General features: G+C 44.3%; 1 protein-coding gene across 5 annotated transcripts in view; it reads right to left on the bottom strand.

The window, feature by feature from the left end:
* diaph2 (diaphanous-related formin 2) overlaps positions 1 to 25,200 on the bottom strand; it is a 688,393-nt gene that overhangs the window by 629,153 nt on the left and 34,040 nt on the right. For all 5 annotated transcript variants that reach the window (XM_080415256.1, XM_080415259.1, XM_080415257.1 and 2 more), the window contains 2 exons: positions 19,692 to 19,796; positions 12,068 to 12,088 (listed from right to left, as the gene is read on the bottom strand). In XM_080415256.1, coding sequence (XP_080271382.1) covers positions 12,068 to 12,088; positions 19,692 to 19,796 — 126 coding nt within the window. The remainder of the gene's footprint in view (positions 1 to 12,067; positions 12,089 to 19,691; positions 19,797 to 25,200) is intronic.

Below are 25,200 nucleotides of genomic sequence, written 5' to 3' on the forward strand. Positions count from 1 at the left end.
TTATTCAATAGGCATTTACTGCCACCAAGTGCTAGCCTTCAATACTACTGCCAAAGCCTAGACAGCTGTGCAGCCTCTATCTGACCAGGGGGGGGGGCGTCTTCTAATGTGGATCAATGACCAACAACTGTGTTTATAGCAATGAGGCCGATGGATGCGCCCGAAGCAAGACAAGATAAAACTAAGATCCAGTGCCATCAGCAGTGTCATAAATACCCCTAATGACAGACTCTGCCTTTATCTTTTTCCTTAAGCCATTAAAGCCGGGAATGCATCTGTGTCGTTTTAAGATTTCTTTGGCTATTCAAAAATAGCAGATATACAAGCTCGTAGCGCGGCACCGAGTGCCGCGCTACGAGCTTGTATATCTGCTATTTTTGGGGGGAAAATATTGAAAATGTTGTGCAAATCTTTGAATATACAGCATATATTTTTTAAAGCGAACATTTTTAACTCAAATCTTTGCTTCTGGGGGATTCTACAAAATGGTCTTCTAACTCCTAACAGTGTTTTGAAAATGAAATGTCAAGGACCACCCAAAATGATACGTATTTGGCCGTGGACCCCCCATTTCAAAATATTTTGTTCCAGGGACCCCCCCAGAAGTTGTAACAGAGTTAAAAATGTTCGCTTAAAAAATAAATAAAAGACATATTCAAAGATTTGCACAAAATGTTCAAGATTTTTCAAAAATAGCACGATGAGCTTGTATATCTGCTATTTTTTAGCCCAAAGAAATCTAAAAAATTACAGATTCTTTCCCGGTCTGAATGGGTTAAGTACACCGCAAAGTTTAGCCGGTCCACAACAGAGCGCAGGCAAGAGGAAAAGTGATAAAACTCGACGGTTTGCCATTTTTAAACCAGCACCCCGTCTCTCCTCGGGGACCCTTAAAAAAAAGGGAACTGCAAAGGCAAGACGCGCGGCGAGTGATCTCGCCTTGATCATATCACCAATCATTAAAGCAGGGAGGTGTCTGGGGGGAATGGGAGTGGGAAGCTGGCTGTTGATGAGGCGATTATGTGGCTTTAGTCTTGTGCGTCCAAGTATGACGGCAGTATGAAAGCACCGAGGCTGATAGGGAGAGAGAGACTATACCTTGTTAGTATCTGATGTGCTGAGTGGACTAGTTGGCTGAGCTGGAGGTGGGGGGGGGCTCCCTTAGGGTCCGGTGGGCTTAGCGCAGGAGTAAGGGAGGGGATTATAAACAGGCCATCAATGTGGCTCTCTCCTGAGCCCCCCATAGATGCAGCAAACTTTGGTTTCCCCTCACGTTGAACCTAAGTCTCTGTCCGAACAAGTACAGAAGTCCTGACGTCACTCTGGTTCGTAAAGTAATTTCTCTATGGAGAATAACATTGGGTCATCATAGAATCGTCTCATATAAGAATTGTGGTCCAAAAATAAACAAACTGTCTCGGCGATATTGTCAGGGAGGAGGCTCTGTATCGTTTATGATAGTCAGTCACTCATATTTGATACAGTCTGTTTCTGGCGAAAATGTTACTAATTCGTCGGAAGTAACATTATCGTTTTCTCACTGTCAGTTGATGCTTTATATCCATAAGAGTAAAACCGCCGGGGTCATTTGTTTATTTTTGGAACACAGTTCTTATTTGACGTGATATTAAACACGTCTATGGGAATTCAGAACGGGAGGGAAAAACCGCGACCGAGGTAGGATGTGTAAATTACGTCAGACTTCGGTGCTCTATTGCATCTCCCTTTGTCACCACGGAGAGATGGCAAAAAAAGCCTGTGACTGGCTCTAAAGTCGCCCTCATCCACGTTATAATTTCCAGTGAACAAAGAGGGATGATACGAATCAATGGCCGCCAGCATCCACACACACTCATGTTAGCCACTGTCCATGGAAAAAAGGTAAATCCAAGTACAGACCGCCATCGTGACGGCAGGAAGGCAGAAAGCCTTAAAAAGACACAGCGCACGTTTCATAGAAATCAACAACCGGAAATCAAAGGCAAAACCCCGTAAAATCCAAAACAAATAACTTTTCTAAATAAGGAGGGGGGGGGGGGGCTCGAACGGCTATAAGGAAGCAAATAAAGAAGTCAGGGGGGCGGTCGGAGGAGCGAGCAACCATAAACGACATGGGAATACAGGGGGAATTTCACAGCTGTGTGAACAGTTAAAGCAGATGCAGTGGGGATGCGATGGTGGGATGCATACAGAGAGGCAGAGGCTGTAAAAAATATGCTATAAAGTTTATGGCGCCTAATGCGGCCCTGCAGGAGCCTCCTGCCGAGCCAAGCCGAGCCGACGGTGCCGCTGGGTGTGTGTGTGTGTGTGTGTGTGTGTGTGTGTGTGTGTGTGTGTGTGTGTGTGTGTGTGTGTGTGTGTGTGTGTGTGACAGAGCTGTGGGGGAGAAGACGTGCCACTGAGAGAGAGAGCATAGACAGTGTTCACAAGAACCTACTACTACTACAACATCCAATATAGTGCCAGCATGCACACACAGACAGACACAATCCTATTCTTTTCCTGTCTATAACATCAGAATGTAAGCTACTGTATCATGTGCAAGACTAATGGAACTGCAAAGAAAAAAACTGCTGCTTACCACATACTGTACATGGACAAGCACGCGCACACACACGCGCACGCACGTACATACATACCCACCATTAAAACACTGCCATAGAACCCTTTCTGGCCAATATCAGCATACAGTGACCACTCCAGCCTTTCATGTTCCCTTCAAAGTATTGAGATCCGGCTGATTGTTTCTGCCTTTGAAAAATGTAATTAAGTACGACCCGAACAGAGAAAGAGAGAGGGAATATTGTGTGCAATGTAGAAAACAGGAACATGATGTAAAAAAGAAAGAAAGAACATTGTTACCAACAACAAACAAAAATCAATCAGTGAATTAAAAGGAAACTGATCAAACTAAGGCAAGTTCATCCTGACTCTGAATAGGCCAATACAGTAAATTGAGATGTATTGCCATTTAAGTGTTTTGAATTTTAACAGTAGATTATACTGGGGTATTGTGAGCATGCAGACAGTGTGGGCCATTTTTTTCGATTATGATCTAATCTTATTTCTGCTCCTGTTCTGGTGGGAGGGCGGGTAAAATAAAAGTAATTCCTTTGAAAATGTAAATGTTTATCTTGCCAATGCAAGCTATGAACTAGCAAAGGAAATGTCCTACTCGACTTGACTTCTCCATCTTTGTAGGCTGATCTACAAAATGTTGGCGTTTTACAAGGTTGGTGCAAGGAAAAAGACTGGAGTAAACGGCGATGGGTGATGATACAGTCATGTATTAAAAAGTCCTTTTGCACACCTTTGCCTGATGAAGGTCAGAGTGACCAAAACGTTGTATCCCTATCAATACATTTTTGTTAGTGAAGACAGTGTGCTCTTCACAGTAATGTATTAAAAAAGGTATACTGAGTAGCATTCTGATACTTGTAAACAAAAGTCCAACAGAAAACAGCCCAACTCTGCATCAATCTTCATCCCCCATGACTCAGCTTCTTGACAACCGGGGCTTGTTGGCTGTCAAACAACCGCTGGAGTACCATGTTGCAAGCAGAGGGATTGGTTGCAGCAGGCTTTGCAGACAAAAGGTTTGATGCCCAGACACATCATCCCCGACCATTCAAAACATAATAAATAGACTAGCACAAAATCACCAATAATAAATGAGTAGGACATAGGGGTTTCAAAGTGGGTGATGCAAGGGGCACCCAGGAGGTCAAATTGAAAAGGAGAGGAAAATGTAAAAGAAAAAACTTCTCTCTATTTCTTTTTGCAATAGGGGGCATGCACCCAGAGGCTATGGCTATTTAGGGGGCCCCTGGCAAGGAAAGGTTTGGGAACCCCTGGAATATGTTTGTGCCGTTTTTACTTAGTACCTTTAACACATTGGGTGCCAAAACCGTTTTTTCATTTTTAGTGCTTAGGTGCCAAAACCGGGATTCTCCGTGAAGTCCACGGTGACTCTGAGAAGGAAGGGACAGATGGATCACCGTGCCAAAAAACCTGGCTCCCGTTCCGCTTCCATTCCATCTCCTTGCAAAAAAACTCCATATTTCCTTAACTTTTTACAGTGGGGAAAACGAGTCATTTTCGTTTCGCGATCCCTCCGCCATGGTGACTCGGGTGAGAGATGTTATTGTTCCAGGAGTTAGCCAGGACCATCCACCATCGTGCACGCATATATTGTTTACAATCGGGTGCTCGTCGTGGAGTCCACAGCTGTAAACAGCGTAGCGTTACAAACGATGAGATCTCTGGCACTCAACGTCACTTTTTTAATAAAACTCTGGCACCGAATGTGTTAAAATAGTGTTGCCTAAATATCTAATGATATACAATAATGGGTCCTTGCCACAGCATGGAAAAAAACGTTGTGAGCCTAAAACATGCGTGTGTGTGGTCTGTGTGTGTGTGTGTGTGTGTGTGTGTGTGTGTGTGTGTGTGTGTGTGTGTGTGTGTGTGTGTGTGTGTGTGTGTGTGTGCGTGTGGGGTTGAAGACAGAAGGGAGCATGGAACAGATGGAAAGACAGAGAAGAGGAGGCTTTCTGTCACTCCTTCCCTCACGTCGCCACAGTCAGCCTGTGTTCTCTCCAGGTTAAACCTCTACGTCTGTGCACGGCCACAGCGGCACCAGTCAGGTGCAACCTTGAATGACTGAGTGAGGACGAGAGCTACTCATGAAGACAAAGTCTCGCAAAAAAGATGCCTGGGACTTTGATGAAGATGGCGGTGGAGCCCAGCCCAGCCCAGCCCACCACCCTGGGAGTTTACACGTGTAAATGAACACAAACACTGACACCTTCCCCGGTTGAGGTTAAGCAGAAGTAGGTCAAAGTGACAATGCGAGACGTAATATTGGATTAGCAAAACTTTGGTCATGTTGGGTTAGATTTCAAAGAGGTCTTTTTGAAGGGTGATCTTGAAAAGGGAGAAGGGGTAGGAGTTCCAGTACCCGTCGTCGAGGCAGAAACGGTTACTTGCAGCACAATGCGGCTTAATTCAATTGTGAAGCGCTATTATTCAAATCCCTTCGCTGTCCCAAATCCAATACGAGTTCACTGGATTTGTACAGACGGAGAGGTGTAATACTCAGTTATGAAAGACCCTTCAGATTGGATGAAAAATGAGAACGAATGAGATCCTACTTGACATTTCAGAATTAAACCCCATATACACTTTGTTGACCGGGGTCACCGCAGTGGTCTATACTTGGCCCCCTAATTTTTTTCCCCCTCTACACCAAATCCCTTCGCTGAAAATATGGATCTAAAAAGCAGTGTGGGCCACTGTGTGGTTGGCTGATGAGCGCCCTACTAACTACTGTAAAGTAACAGTATTTGAGCCAACATATAAGTAACTAGGATTAAGTTTAAAAAATAAAAGCTTTAATGTTGTACATGAATATGAATATTGGTGTGGAAGATACAAGCTTTTATGAGCCTTGAAAGTTGAACCCTACAAATTGGTTCGGAACTGGAACCAAAAAATACTTGTTTTTTCTTGAGCTGGCCCTGAACTGGGAACCAAATTGGACGTGTTAATATTCTACAGGTTGGAAAGCAAAAAATCATCAATAAAAAAAGAAAAGAAAAGTGAAACTGTAACTGCCATTGACGATTTAATTTCCCCCATTAAATGGACACTTTGACCGGTCAATATTCAACACATTGCCGGCCAGGCCTGTAATCAAACCTGGGGCAACTGGGGACTCCTGACCCTAATTACAACGGTGCTTAAAACTGGTGGAAACGCAAGCCGTGAAAGCGCCAAGGTTCTTTTGGTGGAAAAGGGGCCACTGTATTAAAAAGTTTTTACCCTCATCAATCCAATACAAGGGGAAAAAAAGCAAACCCATATTTTTCCATGAGTACTCTCACACTGTTAAAGGAGAATTTTGGACCAAAGTTTTCTTACCTTTTCTATGACGTTATGATATCTTAGGATGAATGGTTTCCCAAAAAACAAAAAAAAAAAAAAAAAAAAACAGAAGTCTCGCTAGACGAGATTTCAATCTCGTCTAGCGAGACTTCTGTTTTTTTTTTTTTTTTTTTTTTGGTTGCATAGTGTGTAACTATGAACGTCAGATCTCACCAAAAAAATAATTAAAAAAAGCTATTCAAATATGTGATCTAACCTAAGGCCTATCCGCGCACCTTTTAAGCTGTGGAAATGTTCTACTGTACCATTCATCCTAAGATATCATAATGTCATAGAAAAGGTAAGAAAACTTTAGTCCAAAATTCTCCTTTAAGCCACTCACAACTGAGCTCTGGTGCATCCTGTACTTCTATCAATGGTCCTTATGATGGTCCTTGATTCATTGGAAGGGCACATAGAACTGTCTGTAAAACTGTCTGCGAGACACGATCGTGTCAAGGCACGCATCTGGGAAGGGATACAAGAACATTTCTGCCGCACTGAAGTGCCCAAGAGCATTGGACAGTATTAGCCTCCATTATTCTCAAATGGAAGGTGTTTCGTACTACCAACATTCTTCCAATATCTGACCACCCAGCCAAATAGTGTAATCGGGTACGAAGGCATGATGGCAGCATCATGCTGTGGAGGTGTTTTTTCTGCTACAGGGACTGGGAAACAGACAGATGCATACAAATATAGAGCAATACAGAGGGAAAACCTTTTAGGATCTCAGGCTGTATTTTCATTTCAGCAAGACAACAACCAGAATCATACGGCCAAAAAAAAACACAGGAGTGGCTTCAGGAAAACTCCATGAAAGATCCTGGGATTCAGGACCTGCATCTCATGGGGAGACCTGAAAATGGCATGAGCACGAGCACTCCTCATCCAACCTGGCTGAGCATGAACGATTCTGCCAAGAACAATGGGAGAAACTTCCAGAAGAAAAAAAATTATGCTAAGCTTGTAGAATCATTCCCAAGAAGACTTGGGGCGGTCAGGTGCTTTAACCATGTCTTTTATTTTTAATACATTTACAAATCACTCCAAAAGACAGTTTTCACTTTGACAATGTGGAAAACTGTCTGAAAACTCTGTATGCATTGTGTAAGCTAAACACACTCTTATGTGTTGTCTGTGCTCTGGATCACTGGATTTGATGTCGATCAGATTCATTCCACAGGAAGATTTCAGCCCATCAAAGCAGTTAAGAGTTATCCCTAATTTATACTTTGTTGCACACCGAAAAGAGACAATCTGCAAGCTCACAGCGCGCTGCAGTGTGACGCGTTGTGAGCTTGTAGATCGGCTATTTTCGGTGCACGTCAACGCGTAAAGTAGGCTTTAGAAAATGTCCCCTCTAAAGCGTGTTTCCTTGATCTTACTTTCAGATGGTGTCCATGGCGAACAACACTTGTGGAGGGCACAGACGGCACGGGCTATCGATTCATTTTTCATTGCCGTTCTTTTAAAGCTTAAGCACCAAGGACATGTGCCACATCAAATCTTCTCAACCCTCTGCACCCGGTTTAATGGCTTGCTTGAAACAAAAAAAGTATTTTGAGGGCGTGCAGGTTGGGAAGGTAATGAGGGGTATGAGGGAAAGGGGTGGCGAGGCTTAATTTCCTTTCAGTCTACACACTTTTATTTTTTAAGGTCCTTCGCAAGCTCTTGGCACGCACCCAGAGCGAGGACGGACCTAAGAGTGGACGAGGGGCGCGAATGCATCGTCTTTCCATCTCTCCCTTCATCCATTTACTCTCTCTCCCGCTCTCTGTCTCCATCTCTCTCTCCATCTGTCTGACTCTTCTAGCCCAATTAATCACATATTCTTGCTCTCTCTCCTTTGTCCCTTGAGCGGGAGTTGAAGCATCAGGTGACCGCGTGTATAGTGTACAAAGTCAACCAATTAAACAAGTGTCGCGCGCACAAAATGTGAAAGTCACTCATTTGCTTGGGAATACAGCCATTTTCTCCACAGAGCTAAACCAAAAAAACAAAGACACACACGGCAGCAGAGGTGGGGAGAAACGCATCTTTGGCTCAATGACGATAGCTCTGAATTGTGCCTCTTACCTTGGGTATTGGACTAGAATAAAAGACGGTGGATGGGGGCATTTTCAAGGTTACCTCGCTTGGTGTTGTTGTGTACTGCGGTGATACACGTGAAAACAAAAACAAACCATTAATCTAAAAAAAGGTCACGTAAACATACAACTCTAAAATCATGGTCGCGGGAAAGCACTCTCATCAAGTGCAACTTAATGATAATGAAAAGCTCCTTCTATGCTATACATTGACACCATTTCCTGCTCCGACACTGACCTCACGCTGACCTTCATGCCCGTCACGACTTACTGCGGGACTGAAACTCTGTTCTAGTGTCAATACGCTTTCATTACAGCTAACCCAACAGGAGGAACGCCTCACACACAAAATACACGACAAACTTTCACATCCCACAAGTTTTTAAACTCACAATAACACTCCTGTGGCCTTTGTTTACATCGCTTCTCAGCAAGCCTCTTTTTTTTCTCTCTCTCCCACTCTTTTTGTATTTATTTTTGGGCGACTCGATCAGCAGGTCTATTGTCTCATGGAAACGCAAAGCAAGGCTGCACAAAGGTTCCAGTGGTGGAAAAAAAAGTAATCTTTACTTAAGTAAAAGTACCAATACTGCAATATAGAAATACTCTGTTACAAGTTCAAGTCCAGAATTCAAAATTTACTTGAGTAAAAGTAAAAAAGTATTGGCATCAAAATGTACTTAAAGTACCAAAAGTAAAAGTACTAAAATATTTGAAAATAGCATATCTACAAGCTCACATCGCGACACGTTGTGAGAATTTTTAACTAGGGACCCCCCCACCCTAATAAGCACTTGGAATTGTAGGAGTCGAGGCATTACATTTTGTTTGACTCGGTTTCACAGATAAACATTGTGAAAATAGCATAACTACAAGCTCTGCCTCTTTCTTATATCATTTGACAAATTGGCCAATGTTTGACCAGTTTTCATTGTATAGTTTTTCATGCATAATTTTCATGGTCATTTTTCTTTTCTTCCTTTAAATTTGTTTGAGGTATTAAAAAGGTCTTAAAAGTCCTTAAATAGTCACTTTCACTGTCATCTGGGGACCCCCCTGGGGGTCCCGACCCAGAGGTTGAGAACCCTGTGCAAACATACGCACTGTTGCCATCACCAGCAGGCATCTCAGAGCTGACCGTACGTGTTACCGTGGAAACAGGCGGTCTTAGGGGGGCCATCCGGTCATATACTGTAGATATTGATCACCTCCCCTGTGGTCCCGAGACGGCTACTGCAAGTCAACAGTGGAGGTGGAAAGTAACTAAGTACATTTACTCAAGTATTGTACTATTGTATTTTGAATACAGGCCTTTTACTTGTTGTAACAAGTCTTTTTTTTATATTGTGGTATCGCTACTTTTACTCTAGCAGAAAATCTGAGTACTTCTTCCACCACCGATCAACACAAGGACTCACACTCTCTCTCTCTCTGTCTGTAAGCAGCAGGTCAACTGAACTGCAGAGTGGGTCAATGGTGGTGGTTGGAGAGGGAAGACTGCTCTCGCAATAACACTGCAGGAGCTGTCGATGCAACGCTGTTGGAACATGGCGCTTGAGCGGTGACGTAAATCCGGCCCAGTTCTTATTTTTTAACAAAGAATAAAAAGCGATAAAGCCATCATGCTGGTCAGTAAGGCTGTTGGGAGTGCTGTGCTGTGACCCCCTAGCAGAGCTGTCTGTGGCCATGTCTGGACAGCTCTCGTCTCCTCTACCTGTGGGTGGGTGTCCTGGTTGTCCTGGCGGTCAGATATGTTCGATCATGGAGGAGGGGGTGAGGGGGAGGAGGGGGGTTATGTGAGATTTAGCAGAGTTACACACCAGCATGCTGGCCAGACTGGATTAGAGACAATTCGCACACAGTGCTCTCCTCGCCGCCTCGCTCTCCACCTGGGGAGGGGGTAAGTGCCAGAGAAATTTCACGGGCCGAGACGGAGGAGTGAATGTTTCGAGCTCTCTCCCTACAGACAGTCCTAACCGACACCCCAGCATCCAGCCAGAGAGAGAGCTCCCCTCCCTTCGAGGCGTGCTGACAGCGTGAAAATGAGAAATCTGCCAGCCAAGCAGGGAGGAAGCCAGCTGTATACTGTGTATAACCCACGACCGGCTAACCAGGCTAAACGCTCTCTCCCCTCCGGTTCTTTAGCTTCTCGAGTGGGGGGGGGGGGTTTAACACTTGACAGGTTGCCCGCTTTCGCTTACGTTAGTTCAGCTCCGCGAGCTATACCGTTCGTTCTCGAGATTGACAAGAGAGGTCGCGGAGGTCAGGTCGAAGTGTTTCGGAAACCCCCTCTTGAGTTTTGAAGAAAGTTCTGCGATAACGGGATGGTCTTTTTGACACATCGCTTGACATGGTTTGCTGAACTTCAGAAAAGTAGGCCTTCACTCCATCGTGGATGAGTGAGTTCACAAGCCGGGGGTAAATTCTGTCATATTCCCATTTAACTGAGCACAATGTGGCCGCCGCGGCCGCAGAGCGAGACCTAGTCTGTCCAAGCTCCATACAAGTCTAGCCAACAAACACTTCTTCCTGCTGAAATAACCAAGCACAAAAGCACCAGTCTGACAAAGAGGCAGAAGAGGCAATCGATACAAAACGTCTCTCTCTAAAAGGCCTCAAAGCATGAGGTTTGTCTGGGTGCCTGGGCAGAGCAGAGGCCAGGTCACAGTGGGCTGCATTACCTTGTCCTCGTTCCCTTTAAGCCCTAAAGTCCCCCACCGTAATCCTTAAGAACCTCTCGAGAAGCAATGAAACACCATTAAATGTGACAATTCGATGCTCGCAAAAAAAAGCAATAACTGAGCGCTTTTTTCCTAAAAGCCCCTCAGAAACCAGGTCTGGCTTTTTTTTTTTACAAAGGCAATAGTGGTGCCACTTTGTGAGAACTTGATGGAGCAAATCTGCAATTGCTGCATTACAGCACAGAGAAACGAAGAAATATTGGCAACATGTTGTCAGTGTAGTATATTTAGAAAGATTATTGGGGCTGTTTGCAAGCCAGTGGGAGGGAAAGTGAAATGACAGCAACAACAAAAACAAGAGTGTGCATTTGTGATACAGAGGTGACATGCCTTCATATTGTGGAACAGAGAGACAGAGGCTGTTGACAACTAATTCAAATATATAGCAGAGAACACCACCACTAAATTAAAGCGGCCCGATATTTCTGTATAGAGGAGAAAAATGCACTTAATATCTTTTCCACTGCTCAATAAGCTCTCTCTCGTGTGTGCGTGTGTGTGCGTGTGTGTGTGTGTGTGTGTGTGTGTGTGTGTGTGTGTGTGTGTGTGTGTGTGTGTGTGTGTGTGTGTGCCAAAAAGCCGTATTAAGTATAATCTCAGCGTGTGCGCTGTCTCAAAGACAAAATGAACACGCTGAATGCCATTTAGATGCAAAATGTTCCAATAAACAGATTAGATTGCAGATTATGATTATTTGTGTAAAAACTATCACTCATCGTTGGTATAATAACATTCAAATGCTAATAGGTGTTAGACTGCAATCCATCTTAAAAGAATAAAAACCAACAAAGAAGAGGCTTCCCAGTTCATTTTCAGGCAGTATAATTTCAAAATCTCTCATTTGAGAGCGTGTGAAAGCATTTACATGCAAGGAATTGTGTTGGCAATTTATAGCCTTTCCAAATTACAGCCCATTAGCAAGATCAAGGCCGAAGAGAGAAGAAAAAAAAAAGTCCAAGCCATAAAAAGCCTTACTTGTGCATTCTGGAACTCTCTCGACTACATATTTTCAAAGCGAAAAGGCGAGACAGATAAAGAGATAGTGTGTGTGTGTGTGTGTGTGTGTGTGTGTGTGTGTGTGTGGGTGGGTGCACAGAGCACAGAGATAGAGAGAATGGGGACAGATGCATACAGCCCGATTTATACCTAGTTGCACACACACCAAAAATGGCAGATCTACAAGCTCACAACGCTTGGCAGCGCAACACGTTGTGAGCGTGTAGATCAGCCGTTTTGGGTGCGCGACACCCGTGCGCAACCAAGTTTAACTCGGGTAATAGTCGAATACAAATAAATAATGGGCTCACTTACCGCAACTTTGCTCCCAGATATCTGCATGCAGCGGTCAGCGGAGAGGCGAGTTAATGTGCAAAAAGACACAAACGGCACAATCATTAGTAGGCCAGAGAACATACATATATACATACACAACATATAGAGGCATTAGCCATTAACAATTTAAAATGGGACAACACAGATAACTTACGCACATATAGCTGAGGGAACAGTGTTAAAGAGTGTGTCTGAGTTTGGTAGCCACACGGGTCAAATCATTAATTTGAAGTCGCCGGCTCCCTTATTTAATCTTAATAATGAAATGGTCACAGCTGTCACGTTTCTTTTGAACTGCTCCATTTCTGTCGAGAATAATATCGACTAGTTTGCATAACAAGAATGGCAAAAATCTATACATACACTGTACTGTGAAAATAATTGAGGAATAGGTGTGCCGTTTCCCATAAAAGAGTGTTCATTAAATGATTAACTGGCTAAAATCCCATTGTCCTTGGAATTGATAGATTGATACAAATCATCCCCAGGAAGGTAACGGTGTACAAATGTGGACAAAGAGTGGTTGCAAAAGGTCTCCCCAGGCCAAAATCAATGAGCTGCCATCAGCGCTGGACTTCAGGTGTCAAATTTTCCTCGTGGAGGTACCTTGAGCCCATGCAGTCAGCATGATTCCTGCAGTTTAACCTTGTTATCTGTCAATAGAGGGGGGGGAACGGGAGTATTTCCAACTCCTCCCCCCTACTTTCCTTTTTTTTTAATACAGCAACTGTGGTGCTTGTTTCACAGTGGGGAGGGTGACTGTCAGCCAAGTAAATGTATTCTCATCTGTGTAACCGAGCTCCTCACTCTGTCATGTTTCAAAGGCAGTGCATGTTGATCACGGAACGCAGCAGTCACTAAGCCCTTCTCTCTCTCTTACACATACACACTTTCTTTCTCTCTCTCGCTCTCTGTCTCTCTCTCATTGCCACCCCCTGCCTCTCTCTCCCTCCCTCCAATACACCCACCCTGCCTCTCAAAATGTTCCTTACTCTGTGGGCATTTGATGCTCGGTTTCATCCCCCTCTGTCACTCTCCCCAAAAGTTTATGACAGCCATAAAAGTCAATTTTAAAATCGTAAACGCGTTGCCACTTGATCACGCGCAGGCTACTTTTTGAAACATAAATCCTTCGTTCGCCCTGGCCACCGATGAATCTAGGCATGTCATTGTCTAACTTTGGGGAGATATTTCACACTATCTGCATATCGCGCAGGCACCTTGAGATGAGTCACGGCTGACACGGAATGACAACGACGGTGACATTACTCCAACCCGTTGTTACGAGGTGGAATTATATTTGTCTTTGAGTTATGGCTGGGAAATATATCAATATTACATCGATATAGTGATATGAGACTAGATATCGTCTGGGGATTTTGGATATCGTAATACCGTGATATGGTGTTGTCTTTTTTTTAAATCACTTAAATCATTTTATACTTTTTTAAAAATAGGGAAAATAGCCGATGTGCAACACGTCACAATATGATATTATCGTCATAATATCGCTAGACGCATTTGGTCAAAAAATATTGTGATATTAGAATTTTTGTCCCATATCGCCCGGCACAGGTGAAATTTGAATGTGGTTTCGGTGTGGCTTCACCCAAAGAACAGACACTATCTTCAGACTGAGCGCAGAACAGTCAGGGAGGAGCTTGGGAGGGGGGGGCTTAAAGAGCTCACATCACAGCTTTCAATTTGTCACACAATTAACACCTCGTTCTCACAAGAAACACTGGCAAAACTCTGATCAGTTGAAAGTTCTCTGGTAGAAAGCAGGCCCTGCGTAATCAGAGTGCTGAGGTTGCCATGGTAGGTATGGCCTGGTGTGACATTGTGGCTGTCGGGGAGAAACCTTCTGTTATTTCCATATTTAAGCCTTTAGTTGATTATTCAAAATGCCATTTTTTGAAACCTTTTCACCTGTAATGACATGCCCAAAACAGGGACGCCAGGTTGAAATTAGTTATGTCTGTCTGTGGGTTTTTTTTTTTTTCTCTAAATTTTTATCCCGCGATTTTTGTAACCCATTTTTTTTTTCACCCGGTGCCAATTTCCTAAGTGATCCTGGGCACTACACCAGCCCTACACCAGTATTACACCTGTCACCCCACAGTAGGGAGGCCAGGGCCGAGCTCATGCTTCCTTCAGGCATGAGAGCCAACTGACCTTCTTGTCACCTGACAGGGGGGAATTTCCCTGGTTGGACGTAGCGCGTGGAAGGAACACGTTATTCCAACCAGTTCCCTTCCCCTCCATCAGGCGCCCCGGCTGTCATGGGGGAGGCGGTATAGTGACCAGGATTACTACATGTTTTTGTGAGGGTATTAACTACCCTAGGAGACACGGGGAGAACATGCAAACTCCACACAGAGTAGGCCCTTTCGCCAACCCCACCTAGGGTATGGGCGCTGATGACGCGGAGGAGAAGACACGCCCCCAGTGCCCACAGCGTCCCTGGCGGGAATCGAACCCAGGACCTTCTAGCTGTGAGGCGACAGCGCTACCGACTGCGCCACCGTGCCCCCTTGTCTGTGGGTTTTTACAAATATTTAACCAATGAAATGTATTAGAGCTAGTGACTAGTAATGTATTAGAGCTAGTGACTAGATAATAACAACTAGATTGGTTCCATACTAACGGAGGTTATTCTTTCCGTTTCTGCCCGACAGCGACGATATGCTAATCACCATCTCTAGCACTACATAAAGCAACTAAAGAGAATAAAAACAATACTGAGGACATGTCACCTCATTTTAATCAGGGGTATGTTTTCTATCCCGCAAATAAATACAATCGTCCTTGTCCTTTAATCCATAGTTTGACTGTTAATTGTAAGTTATGCTGCAGGACCACATTGGAAACAAGTTCATTACGCTTTGATGCGTTATCCTGGGATTAAGTTGCATTGTGATTTTGCTCAATAGTGTCTCCATTATAACTACTAGGCGTTGTAACAAGGGGCCTGAGTTATCTGATCAACTGCAAGGTTTCGCTGAGAACAAGTGCCGTATTGTGGTCATTATCCAATGTCCAAGCACTCCCCCTCACCAAGACCCTGCCATGAAACATTTCCGTAACCTCTGAGACAGAAGACATTGCGGCACACACACACACATTTGAATCGGAATAAAGGAAAAATCACTCATGACGAGAGAATAAGCAAAGTCACTCAAGAGAGGAGGAGTAAAATGATTGCATTAGCGTGAGCGAGAGGCATGCGCTTTGTCAGATCTGATGATGCTGGCACACACTTATCAGCAGAGGAGGAGGAGGAGAAAAGACTGGAAAGGCAAGAAAGGAAATGGTGATGAGAGGGAAAGACAAATGTTCACGCAAAAGGTCGGGAGGTCAAGGACGTGCGCATCACTCCTTGCAGAAGAAGAAGAACTGGATTCCAGTCAAACACACCTTATATTCAAATTAACAGGGTCAATGCACACTTGTCTCTTGGAAAAAAAGACATTCCATTTAGTGTCAGAGGGTGATGTGCTCGGCTGCCACTGAGGCACGCTGTTATAGTGCACGATGCGACTGGGAGTGTTCTCTATCTTGTCTGGTGACAGACTACTAGAGGTGTGTGTGGGGTGGGGGGCATACACTCCCTTTCCTTCAAAAAGACAGTAAACCAACAACTAATCATCAGACAACTATTCATTTCAAACCTGACAGCTTTACAGAAATTGTCTATAGGGTAAACGTGCTAATGCCCTAGTCTAGCCCAGACGTGGAACGCATCTGTCTGTGTCACTTATTCATTTGAGCTAAAAAAGCATTATTTTACACTTTGTCTATTCAAAAATAGCAGATCTACAAGCTTGTAGCGCGGCACTCGGTGAAAAATCGTGAAGATGTGCGCAAATCTTTGAATATATATTGTTTAAAGCGAACATTTTTAACTCTATTCTTTACTTTCGGGGGGGGGGGGTCCCTGGAACAAAACATTTTGAGATGGGGGTCGGCGGCCAAATACATATCATTTTGGGGGTCCTTGACATGAAAAAGTTTGAGCACCACTGATATAGAAACAGAATATTGTTGGGATTTAGAAGACATTAAGTAGAATCGGCTTCAGGTCTTAATGGGCTAGATGAGCACATAAGAAGGGAGGGAGGGAAATGTAAGGAACAGCCTTGAAAGCCGATGAGATATTCATGTTTTTTTTATGATATTCCTTCAGCAAGGAGTGGGGAGGGAACAAAAGCACAATGTTGTTTTTTGTGCGGCCTTAAACACACATACATCCGACCCCACTCAAGTGAGCCGGTCTGTGGAGGCAGAGAGGAAGTGAAGGACACGGGACGGACGTCGAGGGAATATTCTTCTTGGCCCACCAATATTTACACATTTAAACTTCCATCCCCTGATGCAATCTCAGCAGGTCCACACGCTCTGCATTAGCTGTAGCTTAAGGGGGATAGATGGACTTCCAAGTCTAAATAGATGGATTTGTAAGTATCGATGTGCAGTGTGCAGGCGTTAAGGACCTGATGGTATTCACTAATGCCCTCGCTGACCTTGGTGTACACTTTGCTTTTCATGACTGCAGTGAAAAAGAGGGGGGAAAAAAGAAAAACTTTGCCCTATAAATGGTGAAAACCAAGGAATCCCTATCAGAACCACTATGAGTAACATTCTCAAGTCAAATGTTTGATTTGGACACAATGACCCAGTCTTTGAACAAACAGGAAACAGAGTGGATGTAGAGTGTGAGTGAATGAAAAGGTATTAAAGTGAACAAGTTGCAAGATTCCCGTTTTCCTGCAAAAGATGGAAAACTCCTGCCTGCAGCCCCACACAACAGAGATCTTACCAGGCAGCAATCATCTCTGGCAAATAAACAGAACTCAGAGATTTAGACACACATTCAAAGGCAGAAGGAAAGAGAAGGAGAAAAAAAGGCAAACCAGAGTGAACCCGGCATCTAGAAAATGCATCACTGCCATACACTCTTGAGGCATGTCATTGATTTAATTTGTTTAAAGTAGAAATGTACTTCATTCTGTCAGTTAGTACACATTACATTTCTCATCATTGACCAACATCTCATACCAGCACTAGTCTAAGCCTTTCCCTGCAATAGGAAATAATATCAAAGTTATTTTTGAATCTTTTACACGCTTGGTCTGCGTCAAGAAATGAGCTTTTGCCACAACATACTGTAGCAAGTCTCTTAGTGAAAAGTTGCAGCAATAATTAAACCAACCAGGACTAATTGGGGGATTTTAAGTTTAAACGAAAGCAGTACTTTTCTAAGACTTTAAGTGTACTGCACTGGCTTGAGCCTTGCAAATACTGCATACTGTAATATTAAAGAACGAGTACGCTGTGAGGGCTCTGGGTTAAACATGGTCTACGCCTTGAAATACATGAATTGCTTGATTACAGGCTGTTGCAGGCTGTTGATCTCTTACCTATCTATTGTATGTGTCCCCTGTGCACTAACCCAGTGGTTCTCAAACTTTTTCATGTCAAGGACCCCCAAATTGACACTTATTACCCCGCGGACCCCCATTTGAAAAGATATGCCAGGGACCCCAGAGAAGGTTTTAACGGCTCTCTAGCAGTGATTCTCAACCATTTTAATTTCAAGGACACCCAGTTTGACAGAGTTACAGACCCATAAGGGTCCATTTGGTTCCTGTCCATCATTTAGCTGGGGAACCCCCTCAAGTACCCCTGGGGGTCCCCGGACCCCACTTTGAGAACCAATGCACTAACCCATGTCCCCAAATCTATGGCTTATCGACCAGCCGTTTATGTACTGTACGCAAAGAAAGAGGGTTCTTACTGCCCCACCCAGGGGTATACTTTTATGCGTCCTACACTGTTAAACCAATTTAAACTTTTTTCGTTTATTTTTTTAAATAAAAATAAAATCACATATTAGGAGGGCACCATGACTCACCAGAACCAAGGACGGGTGTTTTTGATGAATCTATCATGATTGAAATGGAGTTTGAAGTTATAGGAAGGGGGGGTGTCTGATAAAGAATGGATATCAAATATCTAAATACTGAATCACGCAACTTAAGAACTTTCTGGGGTGCTCACAAAAGCCTGGGTAGACGTTAAAATGACCCTCCAAACACGTTTGAAAGTGAAATACCCCTTTAAATGGTTGAGTTCTTCTCTCCTATCATAGCGGCGCTTTTGTGTCTGTATGCGCGCGCCCACCCACAGTGCACGACGCCAACGCGGGCGGACCTTCAATCATCACGCGAGGAGAATGTGTAGCAGGGGGGGGGGCGCTGACAGACAGACAGGCCTATCTCTTTTTGTCTCTGTCCTTTCACTCACTGCAGATGACATTATTCATTTGAATAATATATCAGTGCTCACAAAGCATAATAAGGCCTGTGAAGAATTCAATCATCTCTGATCATCATCATTATCAATAATGCCAGTTAATTACCATAACAATGAGAAAGGTAATAAATGATGATGTCAAATGAACGGGGGTGGGGGGAGGAGGGGTTCCAGGGAGCGGCGAGCGGGGGAGGAGGGGAGGGGAGTTACTTCTCTTCTCCTGTGTTGATGTGATTCTTACCTCGCTGTGGTATAGCCCAGTGGTTCTCAACCGACCTTTTCAGGCCGTGACCCCCCAAATAATCATATTTGGACTGGGGACCCCCCACCCTGACAAGCACTTGGAATTGTAGGAGTTGAGGCATTACATTTTGTTTGACTCGGTTCCACAGATAAATATTGTAGATCTGCTATTTTCAAAATGTTTGCCTCTTTCTTATATTATTTGACAATTTGGCCAATGTTTGACCAGTTTTTATAGTATAGTTTGTTGATTACTTTTGAGGTAGTAATGGTCTACTTTTGATGGCGTGATGGTATTTTTTCATTTCATTTCTTTCTTTATAGGTATTAAAAAGGTCTTAAAAGTCACTTAATTGTCAATCTGGGGGGGACCTCCCCCTGGGGGTCCCGACCCACAGGTTGAGAACCACTGGTGTAGCCCTCCCTTCATAAAGAGGATAGGGGAGTTCACCCCTAAAACCCAAGGCTTACCCTCAAAACGCACTGGGCTTAACCGCCGTTATTGGCAACTTCAGAGTGATGAAAGTGTCATGTTCAAGATTACTGTGCAGCGAGTGACGGGATTTCAGATTCTAATGAAAGCCCCGATTCCCAGCCCAAATAATAAAAAAAAGTGACTTCAGAGTAAACAGTCCAACGAAAGCATTTGAATTAAACACCCCAGAAAAGAAAAGGAGTAAAAAAAAGGGGGAGCCCAAGGGAGGAAAATCACGGAGGTGGCTGGCAATCAAAGACCTGGGGCTCAAGCACAATGAGCAAGAACAAAGAGAGAGATCAGGAGAGAAAGAGAGAGAGCAGAGGCTCAGGTTATAAGCTCATTATTTTGTAGGAGATGTTGGGAGAATGTCAGGATATTCTCATCCCACCCACTACAACTATACTACACCGCAGTGAAGTGCAAAACACAACACTCGCAGAATTCAGTGCATACATACACATTACACACACACACGCGCGTGCACGAGCACACACGCACTCACACACACAGACACGATCAAAGGGTTGATCTAAAGAAAGAGCCCTTTGGCCCTCCTCTCTCACTTACAGATTTGGCAGTGGCTGAGATGTACTGGACCACCATCTCTCGCTTGGTGCTCAGGTCCTTCCCACGCAGAGGAGCTTTGCGATCCTCGTTCAGGTTCATGTCCTCCTGGGGAGACGAAGAGTGAACACACAGCACAGAGATGTTTGTTTGGAAGATCGAAGTGCAGAATCGCATTTAAAACACTATCTGTAAAACATTTTTTTGTTTAATTTCTGCTTTGATTCTGTGAATGCGCTATGAAGAAAAGTGTTGATTTAGCTCTCGTTTCCATTAGGACCTTCTCTGAGTTACAAATGGATAGATTAACTGAGGATTGTAATGTATGGAAGACAAAAGAGACAGAGAGAGAGAAGACGACGAGCTAAAGCCATCCATACAACGAATGGATTACAAAAGGCTACAGCCAAGGCTGCTGACCCACTAGTCAGATGCAACTGCACAACATGGACAATGCAACACGCCATCCGACATGTACAGGGAGCAACCATTTGACATGGAAAACGATGGCAGCAGAGGCTGCATACAGGGGGAAAGATATGGTCTATGCCCCCACCACTGAACAACACATAGTACCTGAATTGAAGCCCTATATGATCACATCACATGAACCAGATAACCGTAGATATGATCTGTGTCTTATTAGGAGTATTACCTTCATGCTATAGTACTGTACTTTCATTCTATGTCACAAAAGAGGCCCTTTCATGAGAGGGAGATGAGGGAAAATGATTGAAGGCCGGACAGAGCACTAAAAGCGAGGGAATGACATGATGATTAGGGCGGAGGGGAGGGTGTTTATCAGGAGCACTCTCACACAAAGAGATGGACAGAATGAAAAGAGAGAAGGAAGAGGAGAAAAAAAACTACACCTTTTTTTCCTTTTTTATGACAGTGAGGTTTGCCGTGCTGCGGAGTCATGCTGCCCTCTGCTGGACAGCCGCGAGGATTAATGTGTTCTTTTGTTCAACTGATCTGTTTTGGCAGCAGAGTCCGCGCCGCGTGATTCACTATGACGGTGGCCAGCGTGAAGCCTGGGTAAATCGAACTGATAAATGAACCTTATGCCACTTCAGCAGAGAACACTAGATCGCATAATGGTCTGGACTTCCTGCTTCCACTAATCTGGCTTAAACGTGGCTGGCTTCATTTGTCTGTGTGGAGTGGAGCGCCGGCAAGGATTCCGTCCAGGGGCTCCGTGACCCAAATTCCTCCAACTACATTTCCTCCAGTATGTACATACCCTCAGAGCTAGGAAGCCATTAACATCCTTTTTCGGGCACAGGGTGAGAGGGGGGGGGGGGGGGGAATGCGGCTGAAACGATTACAATTGGCCGTTTTTTAAACCAAGGGAAAAAAAACTGAAGGCTTTTTAATTAATCTCTGAACCTGGCTAATTTGGCTGCTTAATTGACATTCAATAAAGGAGGTGAAACGTGTCAGGGAGAAGAAAGACTATGTTGTAGAACGGGGGGTAGGTTGGGGCGAGGGGGGGGGGGGGGTGTTGGGGTGTAGACACTCATCAGGGGCCAACTGGAGGAATGAGCCTCCATGTCCTGCCTCCAAAATGATTTATAGTCTATTATTAATTATAACCTCATATGCTGCATGAAGGAGTCCCAAGATATCTCCCCGAGTAGGCTTGCTTGGGTAATTGAAATGACTACACCGGAGCCCATATCAGCGAGAATGGAGTTATCGGGGAAAATATGTTACGTGCTCGTGTTGTCTCATTCGTGTCTGCCAACCTCTGCTTAGCAGATGCTAATGCTAATCGTCCCCGGGATTTGTCTCGCGCCTTCGCTCCAATCAGCATTCATTTTAAGTCGTCTGCCACTGTGGGAGGACGACCCCACAGAGCAGAGCCAGGAGGAATAATGCGTAAGATGGTCAAGAAATTGTGAGCCAAAGCTGAGCCGATGCGCCAGCGAACGCCGCCCAGCCCTAGCCCGGCCCAGCCAGCCTGCGGGCGTTGGCCATTCACAGGCTTTTGTGCATCGGCGGGGATAATTAATGGCTACCATCATAACTGTTTGCAGCTGAAATAATAGATATGGACACAAGCCAAGCGACGAGGAAAAACTGGATTTGGGAGGAGTGAAAGGGAATTAAAAAACTGTTTGTTTTGCCTCAACTGTGACAAATCGATTATTTTATGTCCACTGCCCACCAAGTTTGATTCATGGGGAAGTGTGAGGCAACAGATACAGTAGTAGTAGCAGGCTCTCCTGTTGGCTGCTTTTAATGTCCTGGTGTGTAGAGAGTCAAACTGCTGAAGGATCACAGAGGAGCTTATTACTGGGACTGTTCACCCTGGCAATGGGGCATACAGAGACATAAAAATCTCAAACTAGGCCCATCTGCACTGCAACGTGACGTTCTGCGCCCCCACACAAAGCTATAATAATAATACTCCTGACAGTAGGTATAGGAAAGTCACTAAAAAACATTCAAATGGTGAAAGACAATTCACTGGGACATCCGCAAACTGCAACCGACTCAAGTCCAGCATGTCAGGTTCGTGGAATTTTGGTTTTAACACATTCGGTGCCAGAGTTTTATTAAAGAAAGTGTACGTTGAGTGCCAGAGATCTCACCGTTTGTAACGCTACGCTGTTTACAGCTGCAGACTCCACGACGAGCACCCGATTGTAAACAATATATGCGTGCACGATGGTGGATGGTCCTGGCTAACGCCTGGAACAATAACATCTCTCACGCGAGTCACCATGGCGGAGTGATCTCGGATCGAAAATGGCGCGTTTTCCCCCACTGTAAAACGTTAAGGAAATTTGGAGGTTTTTTGCAAGGAGATGGAGAGTTCCCCTTGTGGAAAAAAAGTAAAAAAAACTAAAAGATTGATTTCACGTAGATTCCCGGTTTTGGCACTCAACGTCACTTTTTGCAAAACTGTAGATTCACGGTTTTGGCACCCAATGTGTTAAGTGGAAAACCGGGACACAATGACATCCATTACTGTGCTTGTGCATTGGTAAAAATCTTATTGTGCTCATGATGACAATATTACTATTGGCAGAACGTCTCGTTGTAGAGGGAGGGAGAGAGAGAGCGAAAAGGACGAGAGGACTGTCTGACCTGTCTGGCCGTTTCCCCGCCGGTCACCTTGCCTCATGTTTTATCCCTCCCGGCCCAACCCTTGAACACAGAATCATCAGTCTGAATGTTAATGAAAGAGATCGTGGTGTGTCATTCGGGGTGTCAGACAAGGGGGCCGGTTGGAGGGGGGGGGTACCGCCGCGGGCAAAACGATGATGTAAAACTGGTGCGTGCAGCCCGTATTTCTTCCTGTCTCTCGCTGTCCCTCCCCTCCCCTCCCCCCCCACCTCCCATGCACGCATTAACCCATTAAGACCTGGAACGCATCCGTGTCATTTTCTGATTTCTTTGGCTATTCAAAAAATAGCAGATATACAAGCTCATAGCGCGGCACCGAGTGCAAATCTTTGAATATATATATATTTTCAAAGCTAACATTTGTAACACAAATCTTTGCTTCTGAGGATTCTACAAATGTCTGCTAAATCTCTGACAGTTTAAAAAAAAAACGTATGTTTCTATAGATCAGTGGTGCTCAAAACCTTTTCATGTCAAGGACCCCCAAAATTATATTTGGCCACGGTACCCGATCTCAAAATATGTTGTTCCAGGGACCCCCAGAAGCAAAAATTTGAGTTAAAAATGTTAGCTTTAAAAATATATTATTCAAAGATTTGCAAACATAGCAGATCTACAAGCTCGTAGCGCGGCACTCAGTGTCGCGCTATGAGAAATCTAAAAATGACACACAGAAGCGTTCCCGGTCTTAATGGGTTAACAGTCCATCGCCACACTGAGTCCGTCTCCTCGACCAAGATGAGACGACCTGGAGATTTCATCAGTGTTTTACTGTCATGCATTTTGATGCAGCTGGCGTCAGCTCTCAGCTGTGCACATCTTGAGAGTCCAAGGAGGGAACATGCATGTGCGTGCACGCCCGGCCCACAGTACATCCCACACACAGGCTGGACACACAATCCAAGGTGTGCTGAAAGTGTACCATTTTTAAACACATGAACCCTAGCATCCCTAGGTTGATGGCTTGTAAATGTGTTCTTTTCGGCCAGTGTTGATTTTGACAGCACATTTTGATTTAGTTTTAGTCATAGTCTTTTGAATAACATTCCATTTAGTTTTAGTCATATTTTAGTCATCTGAAATGTTTGAGTTTTTGTCAATTTTTAGTCGACTTAATATCCTAAGATTATTGTCGACTAAATCAACTGTAGATTTAGTCGACAATAATCTTAGGATAAATACTATGTATTTTGTTGGTGCCTTGATGGCGTTGTAATGCCTGATTTTACATTTGGTTGCATGCCGATCTACAAGCTTGCTCCCGGTGAGCTTGTAGATCTGCTATTTTCAGACCCGAGCGCAACCAAACATAAAATGACTTGTCTTTTAGTTCTACTGGATCTCTTCTCCACTAGTGCTTCCCTAACATTTTAGTCTAGTTTGTATTTGTTGATGAAATTGTCAATATATTTAGTCATAGTTTTAGTCATCACAGCCTAGTTTTTATTTAGTTTTTATTTAGTTTTCGTCAGTGCAAAAAGGTAGTCAATGAACATTTTTGGTCATAGTTTTAGTCGACGAAATCAACACTGTTTTCGGCAATGCGACACCATCATACAACGGAGCATAGATTAGGCTTTAGTCTTCCCGGACATGCTTCCACCTGTACAAATCCCATTCAACGAGAATTGAGAATCGAGAGGGAAAAGTGACGCTTGAGTCTCCCGGTGGCCGACTCTGGAAGTGCAGCTGGGGCCCCTATGCATAAACGAGCGGAAAAGCGGTTTTCGACCAATGGGCTCACAAACTCACAATCTTGCGCACGAGCGTGCGCACGGAGGTGACACTACTGCGAATGCCAGACATAACTATATGACGCTAAACAACGCGGAGGGAACCCCGCGACGTCATCGTCCCCAAACACGAAAGAAAGGGGGAAAAAGGAGGGAGTATGCGCTGGGCAAGCAACTCCTACAGAAGTGAAGGGGCGGGGATTTCCAGTTACCACTCTAGTTCTTTTATGTAAGCATATAGGTTTAAGTGGTTGATATTTTTCAACTCGACTGCTTGGTTTAACATCGCCCCTCAGCCACTGTATGTTGGCTTCAAAAACACTAGCAAGAGTTCATTATGTTTCACCCACCACTGAGTGAGTGCTGCGCCCTGTGTTTTCCCCCGGGAACCTTTTGATGACCTATCAGTAGGCTATCTGCTAGTAGGCCTTTGAGCCTCGTATGTGTGGACTATTTCCTCAAAGCGGAACATTTTTTTTCACTTTTCCCTAGTCATTACTGCACAGCGGGTGGTTCGGTTTACACTCCACGGGCCGTCCCTTCATTTGGAGCAAAAGCTGGAGATGTAAGGTTGTATCATGTTATGTAGCACCATGATAATCAATAAAAGAAACCATATTGTCGCTGTCAGGCCGGAAACATTT

Source organism: Gymnoscopelus braueri, assembly GCF_963280865.1.
Source record: "Gymnoscopelus braueri genome assembly, chromosome: 20".
Classification (NCBI taxonomy): domain Eukaryota; kingdom Metazoa; phylum Chordata; class Actinopteri; order Myctophiformes; family Myctophidae; genus Gymnoscopelus; species Gymnoscopelus braueri.